Raw genomic sequence first — 25,533 nt, forward strand, 5'->3', positions numbered from 1 at the left:
GGTTGGCTTGATCCATGGTTCTGTTCTGGCCCAGTGGTTCTGTCCTCATCGCCTACTGGACTTCTGAACGGTTCTGTCAGAACCTGTAAACATGTTCTGCTGAGGCTCAGCTCTCCTCTTCAGCCGCTTCAGTTACCGTCCCATCAGGACCTTTTACCGAGGCCGGTTCTGTCTGAGGTCTGGGTCCGGTTGGTGTTCTGAGTTTTGGGTTTGGGTCAGAACCGGGATGTAACCAGAGAACAGATGAAATGAGACCAGAACCAGCATAGAACCGGCTAAAACGGATAAAAACGACAAAAGATAAAACAAGAAAGAGCAGAAAATAACAGGATGACATCAGAACGCACCAATAGAACCGGACAGAACCAGAACCGGACCGACCCGCTAATCAGCGGCTGTAATTAGCAGCATGCAGATCATATCAGGTTCCAGATCAGCTGCTGGTTCTGTGCTGTGATGACCCAGGAGTGAATGAGCAGAACCTGCCGACCCGGTTGCTGAATGGACCAGAACCATTCCTCTCTGCCAGCCGCCATTGTGGCTTCTCTGATTGGTCACGGCTACGAAAACCCCGCCCCCAGCCGTCCTGATTGGCTCGTCCAGTTTGTGGCTTTAATCAGATCATAACTACCATTTAACTTTTCTCTGCATTAAACACAAGCAACAAAAATGTCCTTAAAGATATAAACAAGGACTATTTAAAACTAAAAAATTAACTGTTTTTATTAATCAGATTATTATTATTATTATTATTATTATTATTATTATTATTATTATTATTATTATTATTATTAGGGAATAACTGACCAGAACTTAATGCTGTGGAGAGATTCCTGACAGTTTCTGCTAAAAACTATGATTATATAAACTCTAAAACAAATATTAAAACTAGATTATATCTCTGCTGCAGCTTTTCTCTTCCATGTGGAGGAAAATCACTTCAGACATAATTACTGACGCCTAAAGAACGTCTGATCTAAAATGTTACGTAGACAGAAACTGCAGGCCTGCCGTTTGGAAGCTGTGTTTATTAAAGTTGTGATTATATTACAGATGGGATTAATTGTCCAGGTGGAGCCGTGTCCATCAGGCTAACTCGTCTAAATCCAATAAACTTTATTTATAAAGCAGCTTTGAACACGAGAGCCTCTCCTGATGCTGAAAGAGCTTCAACACAAAGAGAGCTTCATCTTCTGTGCCGTGTGATTGTGTCGTTGTTGTCGTCCTGCTAACCTGTGTCGGTTCTGGTCAGTTCTGGTCGGTTCTGGTCGGTTCTGGTCGGTTCTGGTGTTCTGTAACCCGGTGCTGGAACCCTCTGGGCCTGGCTAACTCCTGGCTGCTCCTCTCTTTCTTCCAGTCGTGGAGGATCCTGCTGTTCGGAGCGCTCAACCTGCTCTGCACCGGCTGTCTGCTCATGTGGTGCAGCTCCACCAACAGCATGGGTAAGTACCGACCCGGTACCGACCCGACCCGGTACCGCCGTCTGGCAGAACCGCTGCACAACCCCGCCCACACACAGCACACACACATCTGGACCGGCCCGGCAGCAGCAGAACACGCTGGTCTGTTACACGTGGCGCCGGGTCCAGTAGGGGGCAGAACCACCTCTGGACCAGAACTTTAGTGGTGTGAACATCTCGGACTGAACCTGTTGCTGCTTCAGGTCGTAAACATCAGTTTTCTGAGTAGGATTTGGGTCTGGACTTTGACTAGGCCACTCTGAATCCTTCAGAACTCTTCATAGTGTCTCTGGTCAGGGTGGTTCTCCTGCAGGGAGGTGGACCTCCAACCCAGCCTCTAAAGGTTCTCCTCCAGGATGGTTCTGGTTCAGCTCCATCCATCCATGGAGGAGAACGTCCCCCAGCATGATGCTAACACCACCCTGCTCCTCTGTGGGGGTGTTGTGTTCATTAGGTTCTGGTCCCACCTGAGCAGAACCACCTCGTCTCCTTCAGGGTGTGGAGCAGCAAGCAGAACTTCTTAGGACTTTCTTTCATTGATCTCTTTCTTCGTGCCGCTCTGCCATTAAGGCCAGAGTCGTTACTAGTTGTCCTGTGAGAAGATCCTCCCTCCTGAGCCGTGATCTCTACAGCCTGTGATGTGGAGGAGCTGCAGCGTTCTCCTGGTTTACCTCCATGGAGGAGTCCAGCTGCTCCACAGAGGGTTAGGCTGCTTTTCTAGGCCATGGTCCACATCTGGCTCTGCTGACCCGAGGAGAGCCTGATGGGTTCCCATCTGCAGCACAGCAGAGGGACCAGGACCCTCAGAGCCTGAGATGAAGCTCGTTCATCTCCCAGTGCAGCCTGTCGTCACCCAGGAACAGGAGAACAGGACACCAGGAGAGCAGCTTCTGTTGCCATCTGCTGCGCTGGTCCTCATCGATCCTCCTCCAGGCTCCTGGTCCTTTATCTGATCCAGATGAAGGGTCGTCTGTCAGCCATGACGGGTGAAGATCTGTCCAGGTCTCAGGTTTCTAAATGCCTGAGCAGATCTGGGAGCGTTCCTCCTCCTCCTGCCTCCTCCTGAGGGAAGAACCGGGTCGGGGGTTTCCAGGGTCCTGCTTGACCTCCTGCAGGTACCGGCCCCGCCCTCAGGTCCTCTCTGAGGGAATCGCTGCCATGCAGAGAACGCCGTGGAACCCGATCCCCGCGCTGCTCCGGCTGCAGCAAACACGCAGACAGCCTCCCTCGCTGGGCGGGTCGGGTGTCGCGCTCGCAGGAAGCGCAGAACGCAGCGATCGAACGGGGGGGCGAAGGCGACACCGCTGTCGATACCGAGTCAGGATGAGACGGCGGGCCGGACTGGGCGCTGAAAGCTGGACCCGACTCACAGCAGCCTCTGCTGCGGCGCTGCTGACTGGGTCTCTGGGAGGTTTCAGGAGTCCACTTCCTGTTCTGACTGTTTGTTTATAGAATAAATTTAGAAAAACCATGAAAAGGATCTACTGCAGACTGGATTTATAGAATAAAGTTAGAAAAACCATGAAAAGGATCTACTGCAGACTGGATTTATAGAATAAAGTTAGAAAAAACATGAAAAGGATCTACTGCAGACTGGATTTATAGAATAAAGTTAGAAAAACCATGAAAAGGATCTACTGCAGACTGGATTTATAAGATAAAGTTAGAAAAACAATAAAAAGGATCTTCTGCAGACTGGATTTATAGAATAAAGTTAGAAAAACCATGAAAAGGATCTACCGCAGACTGGATTTATAGAATAAAGTTAGAAAAACCATGAAAAGGATCTACTGCAGACTGGATTTATAAAATAAAGTTAGAAAAACCATGAAAAGGATCTACTGCAGACTGGATTTATAGAATAAAGTTAGAAAAACCATGAAAAGGATCTACCGCAGACTGGATTTATAGAATAAAGTTAGAAAAACCATGAAAAGGATCTACCGCAGACTGGATTTATAGAATAAAGTTAGAAAAACCATGAAAAGGATCTACCGCAGACTGGATTTATAGAATAAAGTTAGAAAAACCATGAAAAGGATCTACTGCAGACTGGATTTATAGAATAAAGTTAGAAAAACCATGAAAAGGATCTACTGCAGACTGGATTTATAGAATAAAGTTAGAAAAACCATGAAAAGGATCTACTGCAGGCTGGATTTATAGAATAAAGTTAGAAAATCTGTTAAAGGGATCTACTGCAGACTGGATTTATAGAATAAAGTTAGAAAAACCATGAAAAGGATCTACTGCAGACTGGATTTATAGAATAAAGTTAGAAAAACCATGAAAAGGATCTACCGCAGACTGGATTTATAGAATAAAGTTAGAAAAACCATGAAAAGTATCTACTGCAGACTGGATTTATAGAATAACATTAGAAAAACCATGAAAAGGATCTACCGCAGACTGGATTTATAGAATAAAGTTAGAAAAACCATGAAAAGTATCTACTGCAGACTGGATTTATAGAATAAAGTTAGAAAAACCATGAAAAGGATCTACCGCAGACTGGATGTATAAAATAAAGTTAGAAAAACCATGAAAAGGATCTACTGCAGACTGGATTTATAAGATAAAGTTAGAAAAACAATAAAAAGGATCTTCTGCAGACTGGATTTATAGAATAAAGTTAGAAAAACCATGAAAAGGATCTACCGCAGACTGGATTTATAGAATAAAGTTAGAAAAACCATTAAAAGGATCTACTGCAGACTGGATTTATAGAATAAAGTTAGAAAAACCATGAAAAGGATCTACTGCAGACTGGATTTATAGAATAAAGTTAGAAAAACCATGAAAAGGATCTACTGCAGGCTGGATTTATAGAATAAAGTTAGAAAATCTGTTAAAGGGATCTACTGCAGACTGGATTTATAGAATAAAGTTAGAAAAACCATGAAAAGGATCTGCTGCAGACTGGATTTATAAAATAAAGTTAGAAAAACCATGAAAAGGATCTGCTGCAGACTGGATTTATAAAATAAAGTTAGAAAAACCATGAAAAGGATCTACTGCAGACTGGATTTATAGAATAAAGTTAGAAAAACCATGAAAAGGATCTACCGCAGACTGGATTTATAGAATAAAGTTAGAAAAACCATGAAAAGGATCTACCGCAGACTGGATTTATAGAATAAAGTTAGAAAAACCATGAAAAGGATCTACCGCAGACTGGATTTATAGAATAAAGTTAGAAAAACCATGAAAAGGATCTACTGCAGACTGGATTTATAGAATAAAGTTAGAAAAACCATGAAAAGGATCTACTGCAGACTGGATTTATAGAATAAAGTTAGAAAAACCATGAAAAGGATCTACTGCAGGCTGGATTTATAGAATAAAGTTAGAAAATCTGTTAAAGGGATCTACTGCAGACTGGATTTATAGAATAAAGTTAGAAAAACCATGAAAAGGATCTACTGCAGACTGGATTTATAGAATAAAGTTAGAAAAAACATGAAAAGGATCTACTGCAGACTGGATTTATAGAATAAAGTTAGAAAAACCATGAAAAGGATCTACTGCAGACTGGATTTATAAGATAAAGTTAGAAAAACAATAAAAAGGATCTTCTGCAGACTGGATTTATAGAATAAAGTTAGAAAAACCATGAAAAGGATCTACCGCAGACTGGATTTATAGAATAAAGTTAGAAAAACCATGAAAAGGATCTACTGCAGACTGGATTTATAAAATAAAGTTAGAAAAACCATGAAAAGGATCTACTGCAGACTGGATTTATAGAATAAAGTTAGAAAAACCATGAAAAGGATCTACCGCAGACTGGATTTATAGAATAAAGTTAGAAAAACCATGAAAAGGATCTACCGCAGACTGGATTTATAGAATAAAGTTAGAAAAAACCATGAAAAGGATCTACCGCAGACTGGATTTATAGAATAAAGTTAGAAAAACCATGAAAAGGATCTACTGCAGACTGGATTTATAGAATAAAGTTAGAAAAACCATGAAAAGGATCTACTGCAGACTGGATTTATAGAATAAAGTTAGAAAAACCATGAAAAGGATCTACTGCAGGCTGGATTTATAGAATAAAGTTAGAAAATCTGTTAAAGGGATCTACTGCAGACTGGATTTATAGAATAAAGTTAGAAAAACCATGAAAAGGATCTACTGCAGACTGGATTTATAGAATAAAGTTAGAAAAACCATGAAAAGGATCTACTGCAGACTGGATTTATAAGATAAAGTTAGAAAAACAATAAAAAGGATCTTCTGCAGACTGGATTTATAGAATAAAGTTAGAAAAACCATGAAAAGGATCTACCGCAGACTGGATTTATAGAATAAAGTTAGAAAAACCATTAAAAGGATCTACTGCAGACTGGATTTATAGAATAAAGTTAGAAAAACCATGAAAAGGATCTACTGCAGACTGGATTTATAGAATAAAGTTAGAAAAACCATGAAAAGGATCTACTGCAGGCTGGATTTATAGAATAAAGTTAGAAAATCTGTTAAAGGGATCTACTGCAGACTGGATTTATAGAATAAAGTTAGAAAAACCATGAAAAGGATCTGCTGCAGACTGGATTTATAAAATAAAGTTAGAAAAACCATGAAAAGGATCTGCTGCAGACTGGATTTATAAAATAAAGTTAGAAAAACCATGAAAAGGATCTACTGCAGACTGGATTTATAGAATAAAGTTAGAAAAACCATGAAAAGGATCTACCGCAGACTGGATTTATAGAATAAAGTTAGAAAAACCATGAAAAGGATCTACCGCAGACTGGATTTATAGAATAAAGTTAGAAAAACCATGAAAAGGATCTACTGCAGACTGGATTTATAAGATAAAGTTAGAAAAACAATAAAAAGGATCTACTGCAGACTGGATTTATAAGATAAAGTTAGAAAAACCATAAAAAGGATCTACTGCAGACTGGATTTATAAAATAAAGTTAGAAAAACCATGAAAAGGATCTACTGCAGACTGGATTTATAGAATAAAGTTAGAAAAACCATGAAAAGGATCTACTGCAGACTGGATTTATAGAATAAAGTTAGAAAAACCATGAAAACGATCTACTGCAGACTGGATTTATAGAATAACATTAGAAAAACCATGAAAAGGATCTAATGAAGACTGGATTTATAAAATAAAGTTAGAAAAAACATGAAAAGGATCTGCTGCAGACTGGATTTATAAAATAAAGTTAGAAAAACCATGAAAAGGATCTACTGCAGACTGGATTTATAAAATAAAGTTAGAAAAACCATGAAAAGAATCTACTGCAGACTGGATTTATAAAATAAAGTTAGAAAAACCATGAAAAGGATCTTCTGCAGACTGGATTTATAAAATCAAGTTAGAAAAAACATGAAAAGGATCTACTGCAGACTGGATTTATAGCATAAAGTTAGAAAAACCATGAAAAGGATCTATTGCAGACTGGATTTATAGAATAAAGTTAGAAAAACCATGAAAAGGATCTACTGCAGACTGGATTTATAGAATAAAGTTAGAAAAACCATGAAAAGGATCTACTGCAGACTGGATTTATAGAATAAAGTTAGAAAAACCATGAAAACGATCTACTGCAGACTGGATTTATAGAATAAAATTAGAAAAACCATGAAAAGGATCTAATGAAGACTGGATTTATAAAATAAAGTTAGAAAAAACATGAAAAGGATCTACTGCAGACTGGATTTATAGAATAAAGTTAGAAAAACCATGAAAAGGATCTACTGCAGACTGGATTTATAAAATAAAGTTAGAAAAACCATGAAAAGAATCTACTGCAGACTGGATTTATAAAATAAAGTTAGAAAAACCATGACAAGGATCTTTTGCAGACTGGATTTATAAAATCAAGTTAGAAAAAACATGAAAAGGATCTACTGCAGACTGGATTTATAGAATAAATTTAGAAAAACCATGAAAAGGATCTATTGCAGACTGGATTTATAGAATAAAGTTAGAAAAACAATGAAAAGGATCTACTGCAGACTAGATTTATAGAATAAAGTTAGAAAAAACATGAAAAGGATCTACTGCAGACTGGATTTATAAAATAAATTTAGAAAAACCATGAAAAGGATCTACTGCAGGCTGGATTTATAGATTAAAGTTAGAAAAACCATAAAAAGGATCTACTACAGACTGGATTTATAGAATAAAGTTAGAAAAACCATGAAAAGGATCTACTGCAGACTGGATTTATAGAATAAAGTTAGAAAAACCATAAAAAGGATCTTCTGCAGACTGGATGTATAAAATAAAGTTAGAAAAACCATGAAAAGGATCTACTGTAGACTGGATTTATAGAATAAAGTTAGAAAAACCATGAAAAGGATCTACTGCAGACTGGATTTATAGAATAAAGTTAGAAAAACCATGAAAAGGATCTACTGCAGACTGGATTTATAGAATAAAGTTAGAAAAACCATGAAAAGGATCTACTGCAGACTGGATTTATAGAATAAAGTTAGAAAAACCATGAAAAGGATCTACTGCAGACTGGATTTATAGAATAAAGTTAGAAAAAACATAAAAAGGATCTTCTGCAGACTGGATTCATAAAATAAAGTTAGAAAAACCATGAAAAGGATCTACTGCAGACTGGATTTATAGAATAAAGTTAGAAAAAACATGAAAAGGATCTTCTGCAGACTGGATTCATAAAATAAAGTTAGAAAAACCATGAAAAGGATCTACTGCAGACTGGATTTATAGAATAAAGTTAGAAAAACCATGAAAAGAATCTACTGCAGACTGGATTCATAAAATAAAGTTAGAAAAACCATGAAAAGGATCTACTGCAGACTGGATTTATAAGATAAAGTTAGAAAAACCATGAAAAGGATCTACTGCAGACTGGATTTATAGAATAAAGTTAGAAAAACCATGAAAAGAATCTACTGCAGACTGGATTTATAGAATAAAGTTAGAAAAACCATGAAAAGGATCTACTGCAGACTGGATTCATAAAATAAAGTTAGAAAAACCATGAAAAGGATCTACTGCAGACTGGATTTATAAGATAAAGTTAGAAAAACCATGAAAAGGATCTACTGCAGACTGGATTCCTGTCCTCTAACAGAGAAGTCAACATGTGTAGCGCTGGTTTCACGTGAGCTGCATCTAAAATGTTGTTTATGCTGTAGCTCTTCCTTTGAAATAACACTTACATTTAAATCATTTATAATTACATTATGTTTAAAAAAAAACAACATAAAAATGTGTTTATTTTACATAAAGTTTAGGAGAGCTCTGCCTCTTCTAGTTCAGAGGTCAGGACAGGTAGACCTTCATGTGACACAATGAAGTAGCTGTCAGTTTCTAAAAGTTTGGTGACTCTTTCATCCATTCACAGACATTCAAAGTGAACTTTAACATTTTACATGTTAAAATGAAGATAATCGGCTGTAGAACACGGAAAGTTGAGTCTGATTCGAGTCTGTAAAAGTTTTTGATTAAAATATTATTTTAAATAGTTTATAGATTTGCATAATTCTATAAACTAATAATAATTCTAAATCAGTAATAAATGAATCTGACTTAATAAAGAGCAGAAATCCACACACTAATAGCACAATACGTTCAGCGGACCAGCTGGGACTCTGATTCTGATTTGAGTCGTTCAGCTGATCTGATGGATTTAACTCCATTATTAGAAAGAAACAGTTTGTTGACAGAAACTCTGTAATTTCTCCTGCTGAGGAACCAACAGTGGAACCATTTCTGCAGAGAAACGGCTCAGAAATCGTTAATTTGGGGAAACGTGGTAAAGAAATGATTATTTTCTGGCCTTTGTTTCTCTGGTTCCTGCAGGATGGACACGTTCTGCTGGGATCGTATCAATCGGTGAATTAACTGCAGTTTGTCTCAGTTTAGTGCATTCTGCTGTGATTTATGGTAAAAAGCCTTTTGTTCACGTTTATAGTGGAGTAACGGATGATTCCTGACGTTTTCCTCACTGAGGATCACAGCCCTGTCTCATTTAAACGTCCACATCCTTCTTTCCTGCGTAGACTGTTCCTGTAGACGAGGACGAGTCTTTACTGGAGTTAGTCGTCCTTCCACAGCGTCGGCTCTCAGTGAAAACGCACATCTGCCCGGGTTATATTTAGCTCTAATTTAACTCAAAGCAGCTATTCCTCGGTCCAGAAATCGTTTCTAGTAATCTGCTGTTTTTTCCTCGATGCATGCGGGTCTGCAGGGACGGTGGGGACGTGGGGGGACGGTGGGGACGTGGGGGGTCGGTGGGGACGGTGGGGACGTGGAGGGACGGTGGGGACGTGAAGGGACGGTGGGGACGTGGAGGGACGGTGGGGACGGGGATGGACGGTGGGGACGTGGGGGGACGGTGGGGACGTGGGGGGACGGTGGGGACGTGGAGGGACGGTGGGGACGGGGATGGACGGTGGGGACGTGCACGTCCAGCGCCTGCGGTGCGTTTCTGCTTTAAATGAAGCATGAGTCCGTCCCCGCAGAGACACACGTCCGCTGGCTTCTCTCTCCCTGGCGCTCACACCCACGTCCTCTCTGACCTCCCCTCTCTCTGCTCGTTCCAGAGCAGACGTGCACTGAGCTGCGTGCACGGCCGGCCGCCATGCAGCGCTCCGTGGCCTCGTTAGCTGTGACTCAGGGCTTAGCAGACGGCGTGCAGACCCTATAGACGCCGTGCTTTACGGGGCGGGGGCTCCACAGAGATCATCAGAGCGCCGCTGATCCGGACTCCCTGATGTCGCTTCCCTTCCACGGACGCTGCTCAGGACCGCCCAGCAGGGACAGACTGGAGACCCCCGGCCTGCGGGCCCGCCACCGTGGGGGGAAGCGACGGTTTGCACGTGTTCCTGAGCAGGATTTGTGAGGCGAAACAGATTCACACACTGACACCGTTTCTCAGAGCTCTGAAAGCTGCTGAGCTTCACGCGATGGGGTTCTAACTTTATGGCTCAGGTAGCATGCTAACCAGTAGGTTTAAGAGGTGCTAACATGTAGCATGGTGTTAGCATGCTGTGGAGGAAGAGTGCAAACATCCTCAGGTTGCATCAGAACGGGTTTGGGTCTGCAGGAATCTCTGCTTAGAGCCTTTCAGCTGGAGGAACCTGACGTGTTGACCTCTCTGAGAGGATCCAGCATCTCCAGAACCGTCTCCTGCTGAGGAGAACCGACTTCCCACGCTGGTGGACCTTCAGGCACATGAAGGTGTCAGACGGGAACAGGTAGCAGAAGCTTAATCCCCCATGGATAAAACCTGAAGAAGAAAATCTGAGCGCTTCCATGAGTGATGCTGCTCCATGTTTTGGGTTTCCTCTTGTCAGAGAAACCGGGTCTCTAAGTCTGCTCCAGAACCCTGAGATGGACCTTCTCCCATCTACCCAGGAACCGTTAGCTGATGATCCAAAGCTGCCACACTAGGCTGAGCTGGTACCAGTATCAGAACCTTAACGGTCTGGACCTGTCAGGAAGCTCCTCGTATCTGAGCCCTGCTGAGAACCTGTGGGTCAGTTCTCCAGAACCGGAGAAACCGAAGCCATCAAACCGGATCGTGGATGAGGCGCCGTCAGTCTGGATCCGGGTTTGGGTCAGCAGGTGTTAGATGTTCAGGGCTCAAACATCCCTGTCTGGACCAGAACCTCAGGGTGTGGTAACCAGACCCAGGCTCTGAGTCCAGAACCAGCAGGATTCTGGCGGTCTGGGCCGAGGCTGACCCGGTAAAGGTTCAAACCCGGGTTCTGGTCCAGCTGACCTCATCAGTTAACAGATCCTCCAGTTTAATCCCGTTAAACAGAACCAACGGTGACTCTGCTCTCCTCCAGGAGCTTAACGGACCTCTGGACAGTGTCGCCGTGTTTGGTTTTAGTTCTGGTTCCTGAAGTTCTGGCCCGCTTCACGTCTTGCCGGCGGTCCTCAGACATAATCTGATAGTTTCTGCTTTAGAAGCGAAGCGTGGAGGAAGTCCTTCCGCTCCCTCGGCTGTAGCGTCGCCCCCGTTGACCTCCGGCTGCAAAGTCTAATAGCATGATCTGCAGCAAGCGACGCGCACACAGCCTCATGTGTACATCAGAGGAAAACAGCCCCCCCCCCCCCTGCCCCCCCCCCCCCACCCCCACCCCCCGCTGGCTGCAGACGTCAGGCTCAGCGCGTATGGAAACACACAAACACAACGACTTTGTCCCTGTGCGCTCCACAGGCAGCACAGAGGCTGTTAAACTGTTGATCCGAGAGACTTCAGTAGAAATGTTCACGCTGTTCATCATCTCTACCCTGAAGGCCTCCTCCCTGGGTTCTCCAGAACCTCAGACTGGTACCACCAGTGACACTACTTTGTTCTGGACCGAACTAGGACGGCCGTAGTGGATGTTGGTGTGGTGAAGCCAGATTCCTTCGTCATCATCGTGGTTCTGGATGTTCTGGATATAGAGTCTATTTAACGGGTCCAGCATGATTGGCGTGTTCATTACGTTTGAAATACAGCAGACTTTCTGATATTAAATCCAAGCGTCTTTATTACATTATTATTGCAGACGTTGTTGGGATGACGGTTGTTTTCGGGTATATTGGGCCGTTCCAGACCTCCGTGCTTTTATTTACTCAAACCGGGCGATTTGGCCTAAAGATCGCGATATATTGAGAAGTTCACCACGCTAACAATAACATGTTTAGCTTTGACGCTAATGGATCGGGTGGAGTCACTTGACGCAGCGTCTTAAAGGTACAGGAGTATAGCCTACCTGTAAAATGAATTTTCATTTCATTTGTTAAAATACCTAGCCTCGTGAGACCATCCTGATCTTGCGAGCTTTCAAGGTTTCACTCGCAGATCAGTCTGGATACTCTCCGTTAAAGAAAATTTGGAGCCGTTCACCAAACGAACGTCCAATCAGCGTTGGCTTTGAGGCGGGTTGAGGTGTGACGCAACGAGAAGCGCGACAGTTCAGTCTAAAGAACATGGCGGCTTCAGCCGATGAAACTAGCGTTAGCGTGGCTATCGAGCAAGTTTTATCGGAATTACAGAGTATTTCTTTGCTGAGCTAACGAGCCTTTACCTGCAGCAGCAAGAGTAGCTTGGCTTGTGGTTGTGTTTTCGTCTTCGCTCGTAACAGAGCGACGACGAAGCATGTTGACGAGTACGTCATATGCTTCGTTGATCTGATTGGTTCATTTGGCCCGTCTATCACCAACATAGGCCAATCAGCTAACCAGTATTTTCGCCCCTTCCCAAAATTACTTCAACGGAAGGTTTCCAGATGGATATGCGGAGCAAATCTATCTGGCGGAGTCAGGTAATAAAAAACCCACATGGGTAAAATGACGTCGGTTATTGTCGTAATTCTTCGGTTTATCGCCCAGTCCTGACTTAACCAAAAGTTTTTTTTGTCCCACGCTGCAAATAGAAACAATAAAGGGTTTTAGCGGCTATCCAGCTTCTGGGAAACCCAGCTTCAGCTGTCCTGATTGGACTTTACAGGTATTTTGTCATAGCGAGAAGTTCTTGGTCCAGTAAATGGTGGCATGGTACCCAGAGAGCTGCAAAGCCAGCCCTCCTCCACCAGGCCTGAGCCTTGGTCTGCACTCGTTAACCTGAAGCCCTGTTGGCCTTATGGCCGAATATCTCTGCTGTGGTTGGGATCTTTGGGCTGTCTGCGACCCGGCCGGGTCCAGTCATGACATCCAAACCCAAATGAAGGACCCCCGTAGCAGTGATGTGTAGTATAATAAGCCTGATCTGGAACAGGAACGGATCAGAGGCGCCGTTAAAAGCCCTAAAACAGTCTCTGTTGACTTCATGTGAACTTGTTTCTAGAGCGTTTGGCTCATAGAGCTTCATCTGTGCCGACGGCTTTCTGTGACGCTTTGGGTCGGAGCAGAATGGGATAGTGAGAAATAAAACCCAGTTTTCTTCAGGCTTTTATTGGTTTTCTTTCCTGCACACCCAGCAGAAGCTTTTTCCTGTAAGTTTTCAGACAAAGACACGGTAAACGGCAAAAGAACCAGCAGAAGGATGGGGGGGGAGTCTGTTTGCGTGTTCTAACTTAAATTCAGCTGTGTGTGTGTTTAGCCGGGCGGGGAGAAAAGCTGATGTCTTTACTTTCCTAGCGGCTGGAAACCGATCCGGTCGTCCGCTGCACAATTTGATCCAGGAGGAGACGGCTCAGTCAGGAGGTTCTGTAGAATCATCAGCAGATCGGGTTCCAGCAGCAGTGCTGCCTAACCAGCACCCAGAAGAACCGGGTCGCCTGTGGACCCGAACAAAGGGACGGCCGCTGACTGCCGCGGTTCTTTAATTTTTGATCCCGTCGGCTGTGTGGTTCCTTCTGAACAGACTCCCGCTCTGAGTGATTCTCAGAGAAACCAGGTCAAGTGTCTCTTCCACAGACGAATGAACACACCTCCTCCTCCCTGACCTCCTCCTCCCTCCTCCCCCTCTTTCTCTACATTTCTCCTCCCTGTCCTCTTCTCTCCCAGCGCACCGACCGCCGATGATTCCCTGTCCTGACATTTCCTGTAAGAATGAAAGCGCTCGTCGTGTCTTCTTGCTGACGACACTGAGGGTTTTCATCCAAACATGTTTTGCGTGGCGGTGATGTTTGTATGCATATCCATTAGTTTGTTTGTTTGTCATGGAGACACGGCTCAGTGCACACGCGTGATCTCTGCGTGTGTGTTGTCCCCGGGCCCTGAGTGTTCCTGTGTGTCAGAACACAGCTGGTGAAGCTTTCCTTCCCACGGGGCCCTTTGGTGCAGCGTGCTCAGCGTGTGTGTGTGTGTGTGTGTGTGTGTGTGTGTGTGTGTGTGTGTGTGTGTGTGTGTGTGTGTGTGTGTGTGTGTGTGTGTGGGCGGGCCATCGCGCCTCCCTGGACAGCCACCACATCTGCTTCCCACTCAGCGGGACTCGATCTCCAGAAGATGCTGCGGAAGGAGCCCACCTTTCAGACAGAGTCATAGATTTCTAAATGAGACAAACACAATTGTTCAGTTAAATTTCTGCTTACGGCTGAATAAATATTAAATCTTTTAAGATTATTTATAGAGCACTTTTCAGTAACAAGACGATTCACAGTGATGTACATTAGGGGTGGGTATTGCCAAAGAAGTCACGATTCGATTCGATTCAAATCACGATGCATCACGATACTTGAATTATTGCGATGCATTGGGATATTTTCACTGAACACTATTAGAAAGAAATAAAGCCATTACCAGTGACTGACTGGCTGTGTATGATCTGGATAGTGTCTTCAATTGATACATAACTGAAAGCAACTCAATTCATACATAGCTGTATTTATTGAAACGACTTTTAGAAGTATTGCCATGAAAATAAATATTACTGTAACTGGACACAAATATTACTATTACTGGAGTGGACACACTGACAAAAAGTGCTTAGGATTTATAAAATTTAAAATAACAAAATAAGGATAATCAGTGCCGTTTACATGGCCTCAGTGGTCCTTTAAACCAATGAAATGAAAACATTCAAATGTTTTTGCGTGTAGAAATTGGGGCTAGCTTGCAATCGAATGTTTGTTTAATCAGTGCTTGCAGCGCTCGCAGCTCTGGTTTTTCTGGATGGCGCCTCAGCATGTGTGCCTTTAAGTTTGTTGTGTTCCCACAGTATTTCATTACGGTGTAACAATGTTTGCAAATTGCGTGCATCATATCAATTTTGTTTTTTACCTTCTTTGTTTTTAAAGCCAAAATGCGTCCAAAGATCTGACTTGACATGTGATGGAGCCGGGCGAATTGACATGTTTTGTTTATGAACGACTCGTCGCCGTATCCCGCGGCCGGAAATGCTCGTGACACAAGGCAGCGGGCGTCAACACATCTGCAGCGACATCTACTGGACTGGAAGTTGTATTACACTTGTTTTTGACTGATGTTTGCCAACCATTCATGCAATTTATTTATTATTTTTTAAATTAATAATCGATACTTGGCATCAAGAATCGATGCATTGGATTGCGAATATTAGAATCGCGATGCATCGTCATGACGATTATTTTGCACACCCCTAATGTACATGAACAAAACAAAAAACAGAGGAAAGAAAGCATTACAGAGGAATAGTAGCAGCAGGTCAAGATATAACATAAGTTGGACTACAAACTAAAACATTAATGTTTAAAAGCAATCCTAAACAAATGTGTTTAATCTTGATCTAAAGGAACTCAGGCTTTCAGCTCTTTTCCAGTTTTCTGGGAGTTTGTTCCAGATCAGTGGAGCATAGGAACTAAATGCTGCTTCTCCATGTCTGGTTCTGGTTCTGGTTCTGCAGAGCAGGCTGGAGCCAGAAGACCTGAGTGGTCTGGGGGGTTGATGCCCTGATAACAAGTCTGTGATGTATTTAGGTGCTAATTCAGAACCGGGTCCATGTTCTCTACGTTCTTAGTCTTAGTGAGGACTTCAGAACCGGGTCCATGTTCTCTACGTTCTTAGTCTTAGTGAGGACTTCAGAACCGGGTCCATGTTCTCTACGTTCTTAGTCTTAGTGAGGACTTCAGAACCGGGTCCATGTTCTCTACGTTCTTAGTCTTAGTGAGGACTTCAGAACCGGGTCCATGTTCTCTACGTTCTTAGTCTTAGTGAGGACTTCAGAACCGGGTCCATGTTCTCTACGTTCTTAGTCTTAGTGAGGACTTCAGAACCGGGTCCATGTTCTCTACGTTCTTAGTCTTAGTGGAAGGACTTCAGAACCGGGTCCATGTTCTCTACGTTCTTAGTCTTAGTGGAAGGACTTCAGAACCGGGTCCATGTTCTCTACGTTCTTAGTCTTAGTGAGGACTTCAGAACCGGGTCCATGTTCTCTACGTTCTTAGTCTTAGTGGAAGGACTTCAGAACCGGGTCCATGTTCTCTACGTTCTCTGTGCTGTGGTGAGGAACCTGACTGGAAAACGGGACATTTTGTTAAACATGAGCAGCTTTAACAAAGCAGGACTCAGGACGGTAGTTTGGTCTTAATGGAGGATGTAACATTGATCCCAACAAGCTCGGGGGGCTTCAGGGTTGCAGGTCATGGCTCTGGGGGGTGTGGGGGGGTTGTGGGGGGGGGGGGGGGGGGGTCTGGGGGGGGGTTAAGGTGTCCCTGGCAGATGCTGCTTTATTCCCACGCGGACATCAGAGTCTCTGTGTCGCCTCATAAATGGATGCAGCAGCAGGGCCTCGGTCCGGTTTCTCATCGACTGTGGAGGACATGATGAAGGTGTGTGTGGTTCCAGCGTGTTTAATGTCCATTTTTCAGCGTGAAGACAGAGAAACATGGTGTTTGCTGGGACTGTTGTGATCCGTCCTGCTGTGTGTTTGCAGGCACCAGAGGCTCTGTCAGGACAGGTAGGGTCTGGATGTGCGTCCTTCAGCTCCAGTTTCAGGTTTCTCTCCAAACAATCAGCAGTTTGCTTCACTTCCAGACGTCACTTCATCCCCGTCCTCCTCCTCCTCTTCCTCGTCCTTGGGGATCGTCGTCACCGCAGCAGTTGAGGCGTTCGATAGAAGCTTTTAGTTTACATCTGCACATCACAGGAGCTGAGCCGACACCACGCCGCGGGGCTCGCTTTACTGTTTACCGGAACCGATGGCATTAAGCCTCTATTTGCTGTGGCTAGCACTCCCCCCCCCTCCCCCACGGGTTTCTGATTCCTCCTGTTTATGGCCAGAGGGACAAGAACACAACATCTGAACCAGTCGTGACCTGCTTATAAAAACAGATTAATTACAATATGAGTAACTTCCTTTATTAGGGCAAAACCCACAGAGAGAAATATACCATTCAGGTGTCAGTAGAGCAGATAACACTTATAGTAGGAGAGTTAACTTTGTGTTAGCATCCATGCTAATGTAGTCCACAGCAGGGCAGGTAGCTGCTGGTGCTTCTGGTCCAAATGTCAGTCTGGCTCCACCAGAACCGACGTCATTATCAATATTAGTATCATCAGCCTCCAGTGGCTTTAACACTAAACAAAGGGTTGCTTCACCATTGATCAGCCTATTTATTATTACCAGAACAAATGTGAGCACATCCGTTTATATCGATTTTAAAGCATCGTTGGAGTATCATTGACTATTGATTATATCATCTATTGATTATAAGAATCATTTGATTGATTCTGACAACCATACCGGATGTGGTCAAACCCTCAGTGAAGCAACTTCTGCTCTAAAAATAAAACTTTATCACCAGGACCTTCAGGTTCAGATGCTTTCCGTCATATTCTGACCTCAGTGCGACAACAACCAGGTAAAGTCTGCTGCCGTTTGCACAGGAGGAATTCTCCTGATCATCTTTCCTCTGTAGTAATAATAATAATTAGTATTAATTTCTCCTCCCTGATGGATGGTGAAGCTCTTCCTGCTCCAGCGGCTCGTTGATTGGCTGCGTTCAGCCTAAAGCAGCAGATCTGGGCGAGGTGGCCCTGATGAATAAACGTCCTCATCAGGACCAGGTGGACATTTGTCCGCTGCTTTGCTCTCTGAGTTTTCTTTACTCGTCCCTGGTTGTGTTTGGGCTGCTCATGTGCAGACGCCATTAAATATTCATCCTCCAGCTTCTCTCCTCCCCTTTAATTACTGAACATTATTTTACTCCCATTCTAGTAGTTAGCAGCACTACAGGAAGCAGACTTTGGGGGAAATGTATAAAATGAGTCGTCAGGGCTCGAGGCATGGAGGATAGGGTAGGTTTGACTGAACTTCTCTCCATCGACCGTCTCTGGGGACAAAGATGCAGTTTTTGTTGTGTTTGGGTGTGTGGACAGCATGGAGAGTGTTTCCTGTTTAGTTTCTGTCCATCTGTGGTGGATGACGAGCGTCTCGCCGGCTGTTTGTTGCTCCGGTGTCACTTCCACTCGTCCTCTGGGTGTCAGTGTTTGTAAGCTGGAGACTTATGAAGAAACTGAGCTGGGGGGAATGGGGGGTGGGGGGGTGTATGTAAAACTATCCGAGCAGAGCGAGGGGAAATTTCAGCCCGTCCATTGATTCGGCCCCGGCTTGTTTCAGGGTCACTGTGATGTCAGCGTTTGTATTATTATTGCTTTTATTGTCTGCAGCTTTTAATTCAACACAATGACATCAAAGCTCATTGATCCCTGTGGAGACATGAGCTGCTGCGTATCAAAATAACAGGCGGACGCAGCAAAACACCAGCCTCAGAACAACATGGAGGCGTAAGGCCGGTTGATGAATCAGGACCGATGAGGTTTGGATCTTCTGCCAGATTCTCTGAGATGTCAGGTTATGACCGCTTTGGCCTCATAAAACCAGAAAGTTCAGCATGTAAAGTCCCCGCCGTTTAATAAATCAGTTCAGATGATCTGTAGAGATTCATTTCATGCTGGTTCAGGTGTGCCGGACCAAAAGCTGCAGGAGACCAGCACACACCAGTCCTCTAAGCAAGTCGTGCTGCTTAGTTCCCCTAAAGCAGCGGTGTCAAACTCATTTTGGTTTAGGGGCCACATTCAGCTTAATCTGATCAAGAGGGCCACACGAGTAAACTCATTGCAAGATTAAATAGAACTAATAAATGTGGACTTGTTGTTGATTTTTATATTAAATGAATTTTACATTTACACAATATATCATGAATAACCTCAGCGTTTTTAAGAAAAGTGCAATTTCAACAATACTTTTACTCAGTTAAACATTTACTTGTGCATTATGCATAAGAACTGATCACAGTGATTATACAATGTTGAAAAACATTTATTCACATTTTTTAGAACTTAAAAACACTGTCCTGCATGACAAAATACATCAAACAGATAAAAATTAAGAAATGATTTAAAATCAATTTTCCACATCTGAAGCTCAGTGCTACCATCTGCTGATTAAACACAGCGCCCCTCGTGGATAATATAGGAACTGCAGATTTTCTATTAAACGAAGTACATGTTTTTTTTCAATAATTGTTTTATCATTCTCTTCCTTTTATCTCCTCTTTCTTTCACCTTTTCTTTTTTCTTCTTGTTCTTCCTTTCCTCTCCTACTTTCCCATTGTAGTGTCCATATCATTTGAGATATTCCCCGCATGAATCATAATAAAACTATTCACATTCATAAATCAAGCGGAGCACTATGGCAAAAGCAGTACTGCTCCACTTGTGAAAGTAAAATCTGATGAGCTGTTTTTGGCGTTAAGACAACAATTCTTATTGCCACATTGCCAAACAGGACACTGGAAAAAAAAAGAAAGAAAAAAAAAAAGGAGCCGGAACCGGCCCGCGGGCCATATGTTTGACACCCCTGCCCTAAAACATCAAGGATTTGCTTTACAGCAGCAATTCAGTTTCAGCAGCACAATAATTATTTTAACCAATAATAAAAAAACAGTCCTGGTTGTTGAAGCTGTAATAAATACTTTTTATCTCATTGAATAAGATTCAGTTTTAGCAAACAACCCTGTGTATAGTTTCAGTTCAAATGGTAATATGTTAAATGTGTTGCATGATTACAGCTAAAAGCTACATAGAGTTTAGATCTCACTGTTTTTTCATCTTTTAACTTAGTTTTTAAAGCGGCTGCATGTAACTTCAGAGCTTTTAGAGGCATCTCTCCTAACGCCTGAATCAAATAAACGCCTCGTTAGCAGCTCTCTGCAGCGCTGAACTCTGCAGGTGTTGGAGCCAGGGAGCATCTAACGGTTTCAGAACAAATGTTCTCCAGAACTGGAACTGCCCGACGGGTTGCAGGTTACAGAAATTCATCATTTTCACCTCCAGCAGTGGGAATATACAGAACTGTATGTTAAAAGCTGCTTATCAACTGGTTTGTCTGCTTTATTGTGACGACCTGCCAGGTTTAAGTTCCCTGCAGCATCACTGAGATCATAAATGACCAACTTAGACAAACTTAGTGTTATGATATTTAACATAACTGTCTTAACAGTCTTGCAGATCAGAGGTTTGGTTTTCATAATATGGCAGATTTTCAATAGTTTGTAGTTGTAAATGGTTTTTCATTTGGCTAATGTGGAGGTAAAAATGGCATCAATATCAAAGTAGCAGAGCTCTGTTAAACCTTTGACCAATGGCTGATCTTCTATTGGTAGAATCCTGCCAAAAAGCTAGAATTTGTTTTGGAATAAGTTCAACAAGAAATATTGAAAAAAAAGTACTGAAAAAGAAGAGAGAACACAGGCCTGCAGTGGAGCTGAACTCATCCTGATTTTCCCATCTTGTAGTAGGATTTTTTTACATAATAATTTTATAATCTTATAATCATTGTCTTTTACATAATATTTCCAGGCCCCTGGACTTTATTGGTTGATTATTTTAAGCTTTATGGAAGCATATAGATGATTTTTATCCACTTCACCATTCAGTCATTGCTGCTTAGTACTTTTACCAAGGAGAAGTACATAACCGGAAGTGGACCGAGGACAGAACCCTGAGGAGCTCCACCATTAACAGTCGTCCGTCAGAAAAACCCCGATGATGTTTGTTAGCATGCTAATAACTGATGTTAGCCTACTAATAACTGTTATTAATAGCAGTTATAACTGTTAGAATGAAGTTAGCATGCTAATAACTTATAACAGTTATAACTGTTATTAGCATGCAGTTAGCATGCTATATCAGTTAGCATGCTAATAGTAGTTATTAGCATGCTAACTGATATAGCATGCTAATAGTAGTTATTAGCATGCCAACTGATATAGCATGCTAATAGTAGTTATTAGCTTGCTAATAACAGTTATAATTGTTACAATGTTAATAACAGTTATTAGCATGCTAACTGTTATTACATGCTAATAGTAATTATTAGCTTGCTAGCAGTCAATAAGCTGAGACTCAGGTCCATTCATTAGAACTGGTTCTCTACTCTCAACATGGAGGTTATCCAGACGTTCCCAGCAGTAAAGCAGTGTTCAGAGTTTGCTCTGTGTTAGTTTTTCCTGCTGGTCTCCCGGATCTGTCCCTCCTCACAGTCTGCCTCTCGTCTCCGTCTGTTAACTGGACTCTTTCTCACTCATTCACTTCTCCTCTGTCAGTTTGTCCGTCCACATGTCCGTCATCCTGTCTTCTGCCTTCTCACCTCTCTCTCTCTGTCTGTACCCGTCTATCTGCCGTGATGTTTCCATCCATCTATCTGTCTGTCTCCTCCCAGGCTGTCGATGTGCCCCCCCCCCCCCCCTGCTGTCTGTCTGTGGGTCTGTGCCGCGGGCCTCTCTGTCAGGAGGATTACAGGGCGTCAGGTTGGCCAACATGGACTCTTTTAGTGGGGAAACAAAATGTTCCTCTCAGCACAAAGCCGCTCTAATCCTGCCTCCTCTCCCCCCGCGGCACAGCCTGATTACAGAAAGCTGGTTGGCCGGCATTAAGACAGACAGACGGCCGGAAGACGGACGTTTGGCCAGACTGACGGCTGAAGGATTGACAGATGGACGGGCTGGTGTCAGACTGGTTTGGACTGACTGGTTTACTAGCTAACCGGCCCGTCAGCCTTCCTGCTGCACCGGCTGCTCTCTAGTAACTGACTCAGGAAAAGTTTCCAGGTCTGGTTCAGTTTGCAGCCCAGAAGGTATCTGGGTACCGGTTCAGCAGCTGAGAGCCGTCTGTACCAATCAGAGAACCTGAGGTCTGGTTCTGCCCTCCAGCTCTGAATCTGCTGACCGGGCAAAAGAAGCTGAGGCACAGATTTAGTTCAAGAGATGTAAACATTAAAGATTGACGTTGGGTTAAATCCCACCTTCTGAAGTTCTTCCTAGAAGTAGAAGTTGTTGTCGCTCCATATTTCTCCAAGCTGAACATGCAAACCTCGTCTGGAACATAAATGTCTTCCTGTCACATTGGATCTCCTCCTCTGTTCACACCAAGCCTCAGCATCTGCAGTCCTAGCTGTCCCTCTGACACATTCACCTCCAACCTGGACCGCTGTGGCTACTCCTTATTAAAAACTAAACATCTCCAGCTCTGATCTGTCCTTGTTTCCTTCAATACACCCTGGAGGACCTCAGAAGTTCTGGACCTCCAGTCTCTGCTGGAGCTTCTCCAGAACAGCGTCAGTGTGTGAGGACCACCTCAGGTCCCTGGAAAGGTTCCCAGGAACCAGAAGTGATCCACAGCGTGTTGCTGAGGAGAGACGTCATAAACCCAACCTTTACATCCAGCCTGCTGGTGTCATAGGAATGAGACCTGAAACGTTGAACTTAAACTTAGACTTAGACAAACATTATTGTCATATTGTATGCACAGAGTGCGTACAGAAAGAAATTTCGTTTGCATACAGCTTGAGAATTTCAGTGAATTGCAGTAGATTTCAGAATAAAGTAACTTTGCAGGATAAATAAAGTAACTTTGCAGGACAATAAAGTAACTTTGCAGGACAATAAAGTAACTTTGCAGGATAAATAAAGTAACTTTGCAGGATAAATAAAGTAACTTTGCAAGATAAATATAGTAATTTTGCAGGATAAATAAAGTGACTTTGCAGGATAATAAAGTAACTTTGCAGGACAATAAAGTAACTTTGCAGAATAATAAACTAACGTTGCAGGATAAATAAAGTAACTTTGCAGGATAAATAAAGTAACTTTGCAGGATAAATAAAGTAACTTTGCAGGATAATAAAGTAACTTTGCAGGATAATTTAAGTAACTTTGTAGGATAATGAAGTAATGTTGCAGGATAATAAAGTAACTTTGCAGGATAATGAAGTAACTTTGCAGGATAATAAAGTAACGTTGCAGGATAATAAAGTAACTTTGTAGGATAAAGAAGTAATGTTGCAAGATAATAAAGTAACTTTGCAGGATAATAAAGTAACTTTGCAGGATAATAAAGTAACTTTGCAGGATAATTTAAGTAACTTTGCATGATAATAAAGTAACTTTGCAGGATAAATAAAGTAACTTTGCAGGATAATAAAGTAACTTTGCAGGATAATGAAGTAACATTGCAGGATAATAAAGTAACGTTGCAGGATAATGAAGTAACGTTGCAGGATAATAAAGTAACGTTGCAGGATAAATAAAGTAACTTTGCAGGACAATGAAGTAACTTTGCAGGATAATAAAGTAACTTTGCAGGATAAATAAAGTAACTTTGCAGGACAATAAAGTAACTTTGCAGGATAATAAAGTAACTTTGCAGGATAAATAAAGTAACTTTGCAGGATAAATAAAGTAACTTTGCAGGATAATGAAGTAACGTTGCAGGATAATAAAGTAACGTTGCAGGATAAATAAAGTAACTTTGCAGGACAATGAAGTAACTTTGCAGGATAATAAAGTAACTTTGCAGGATAAATAAAGTAACTTTGCAGGACAATAAAGTAACTTTGCAGGATAATAAAGTAACTTTGCAGGATAAATAAAGTAATTTTGCAGGATAAATAAAGTAACTTTGCAGGATAATAAAGTAACTTTGCAGGATAATTTAAGTAACTTTGCATGATAATAAAGTAACTTTGCAGGACAATAAAGTAACTTTGCAGAATAATAAAGTAACGTTGCAGGATAAATAAAGTAATGTTGCAGGATTCAATTTAATTCAATTCAATTTATTTATATAGCGCCAAATCATGAAACATGTCATCTCAAGGCACTTTACAAAATCAAGTTCAATCATATTATACAGATTGGGTCAGATTATGCAGATTGGTCAAAAATGTCCTATATAAGGAAACCAGTTGATTGGATAATAAAAAAAGTTATAATAAAGTAACTTTGCAGGATAAATAAAGTAACTTTGCAGGATAATAAAGTAACTTTGCAGGATAATTTAAGTAACGTTGCATGATAATAAAGTAACTTTGCAGGATAATAAAGTAACTTTGTAGGATAAATAAAGTAACTTTGCAGGACAATAAAGTAACTTTGCAGGACAATAAAGTAACTTTGCAGGATAAATAAAGTAACTTTGCAGGATAAATAAAGTAACTTTGCAAGATAAATATAGTAATTTTGCAGGATAAATAAAGTGACTTTGCAGGATAATAAAGTAACTTTGCAGGACAATAAAGTAACTTTGCAGAATAATAAAGTAACGTTGCAGGATAAATAAAGTAACTTTGCAGGATAAATAAAGTAACTTTGCAGGATAATAAAGTAACTTTGCAGGATCATTTAAGTAACTTTGTAGGATAATGAAGTAATGTTGCAGGATAATAAAGTAACTTTGCAGGATAATGAAGTAACTTTGCAGGATAATAAAGTAACGTTGCAGGATAATAAAGTAACTTTGCAGGATAATGAAGTAATGTTGCAAGATAATAAAGTAACTTTGCAGGATAATAAAGTAACTTTGCAGGATAATGAAGTAACATTGCAGGATAATAAAGTAACTTTGCAGGATAATGAAGTAACGTTGCAGGATAATGAAGTAACGTTGCAGGATAATAAAGTAACTTTGCAGGATAATAAAGTAACTTTGCAGGATAAATAAAGTAACTTTGCAGGATAAATAAAGTAACTTTGCAGGATAATAAAGTAACTTTGCAGGATAAATAAAGTAATTTTGCAGGATAAATAAAGTAACTTTGCAGGATAATAAAGTAACTTTGCAGGACAATAAAGTAACTTTGCAGAATAATAAAGTAACGTTGCAGGATAAATAAAGTAATGTTGCAGGATTCAATTTAATTCAATTCAATTTATTTATATAGCGCCAAATCATGAAACATGTCATCTCAAGGCACTTTACAAAATCAAGTTCAATCATATTATACAGATTGGGTCAGATTATGCAGATTGGTCAAAAATGTCCTATATAAGGAAACCAGTTGATTGGATAATAAAAAAGTTATAATAAAGTAACTTTGCAGGACAAATAAAGTAACTTTGCAGGATAATAAAGTAACTTTGCAGGATAATAAAGTAACTTTGCAGGATAAATAAAGTAACTTTGCAGGACAATAAAGTAACTTTGCAGGATAATGAAGTAACATTGCAGGATAATGAAGTAACGTTGCAGGATAATGAAGTAACTTTGCAGGATAATGAAGTAACGTTGCAAGATAGATAAAGTAACTTTGAAGGACAATAAAGTAACTTTGCAGGATAATGAAGTAACGTTGCAGGATAATAAAGTAACTTTGCAGGATAATAAAGTAACTTTGCAGGATAATGAAGTAACTTTGCAGGATAATAAAGTAAC

General features: G+C 41.6%; 1 protein-coding gene across 1 annotated transcript in view; it reads left to right on the top strand.

Annotated features, from left to right (window-relative positions):
* The window catches only part of LOC118557114 (zinc transporter 6-like), a 60,892-nt gene that overhangs the window by 7,780 nt on the left and 27,579 nt on the right, over positions 1–25,533 (top strand). Inside the window, exon 4 of the mRNA XM_036126314.1 lies at positions 1,358–1,442. Within this exon, the coding sequence (XP_035982207.1) occupies positions 1,358–1,442 (85 nt within the window). The remainder of the gene's footprint in view (positions 1–1,357; positions 1,443–25,533) is intronic.

The sequence above is a fragment of the Fundulus heteroclitus genome, chromosome 22 (assembly GCF_011125445.2).
Source record: "Fundulus heteroclitus isolate FHET01 chromosome 22, MU-UCD_Fhet_4.1, whole genome shotgun sequence".
NCBI classification, from domain to species: domain Eukaryota; kingdom Metazoa; phylum Chordata; class Actinopteri; order Cyprinodontiformes; family Fundulidae; genus Fundulus; species Fundulus heteroclitus.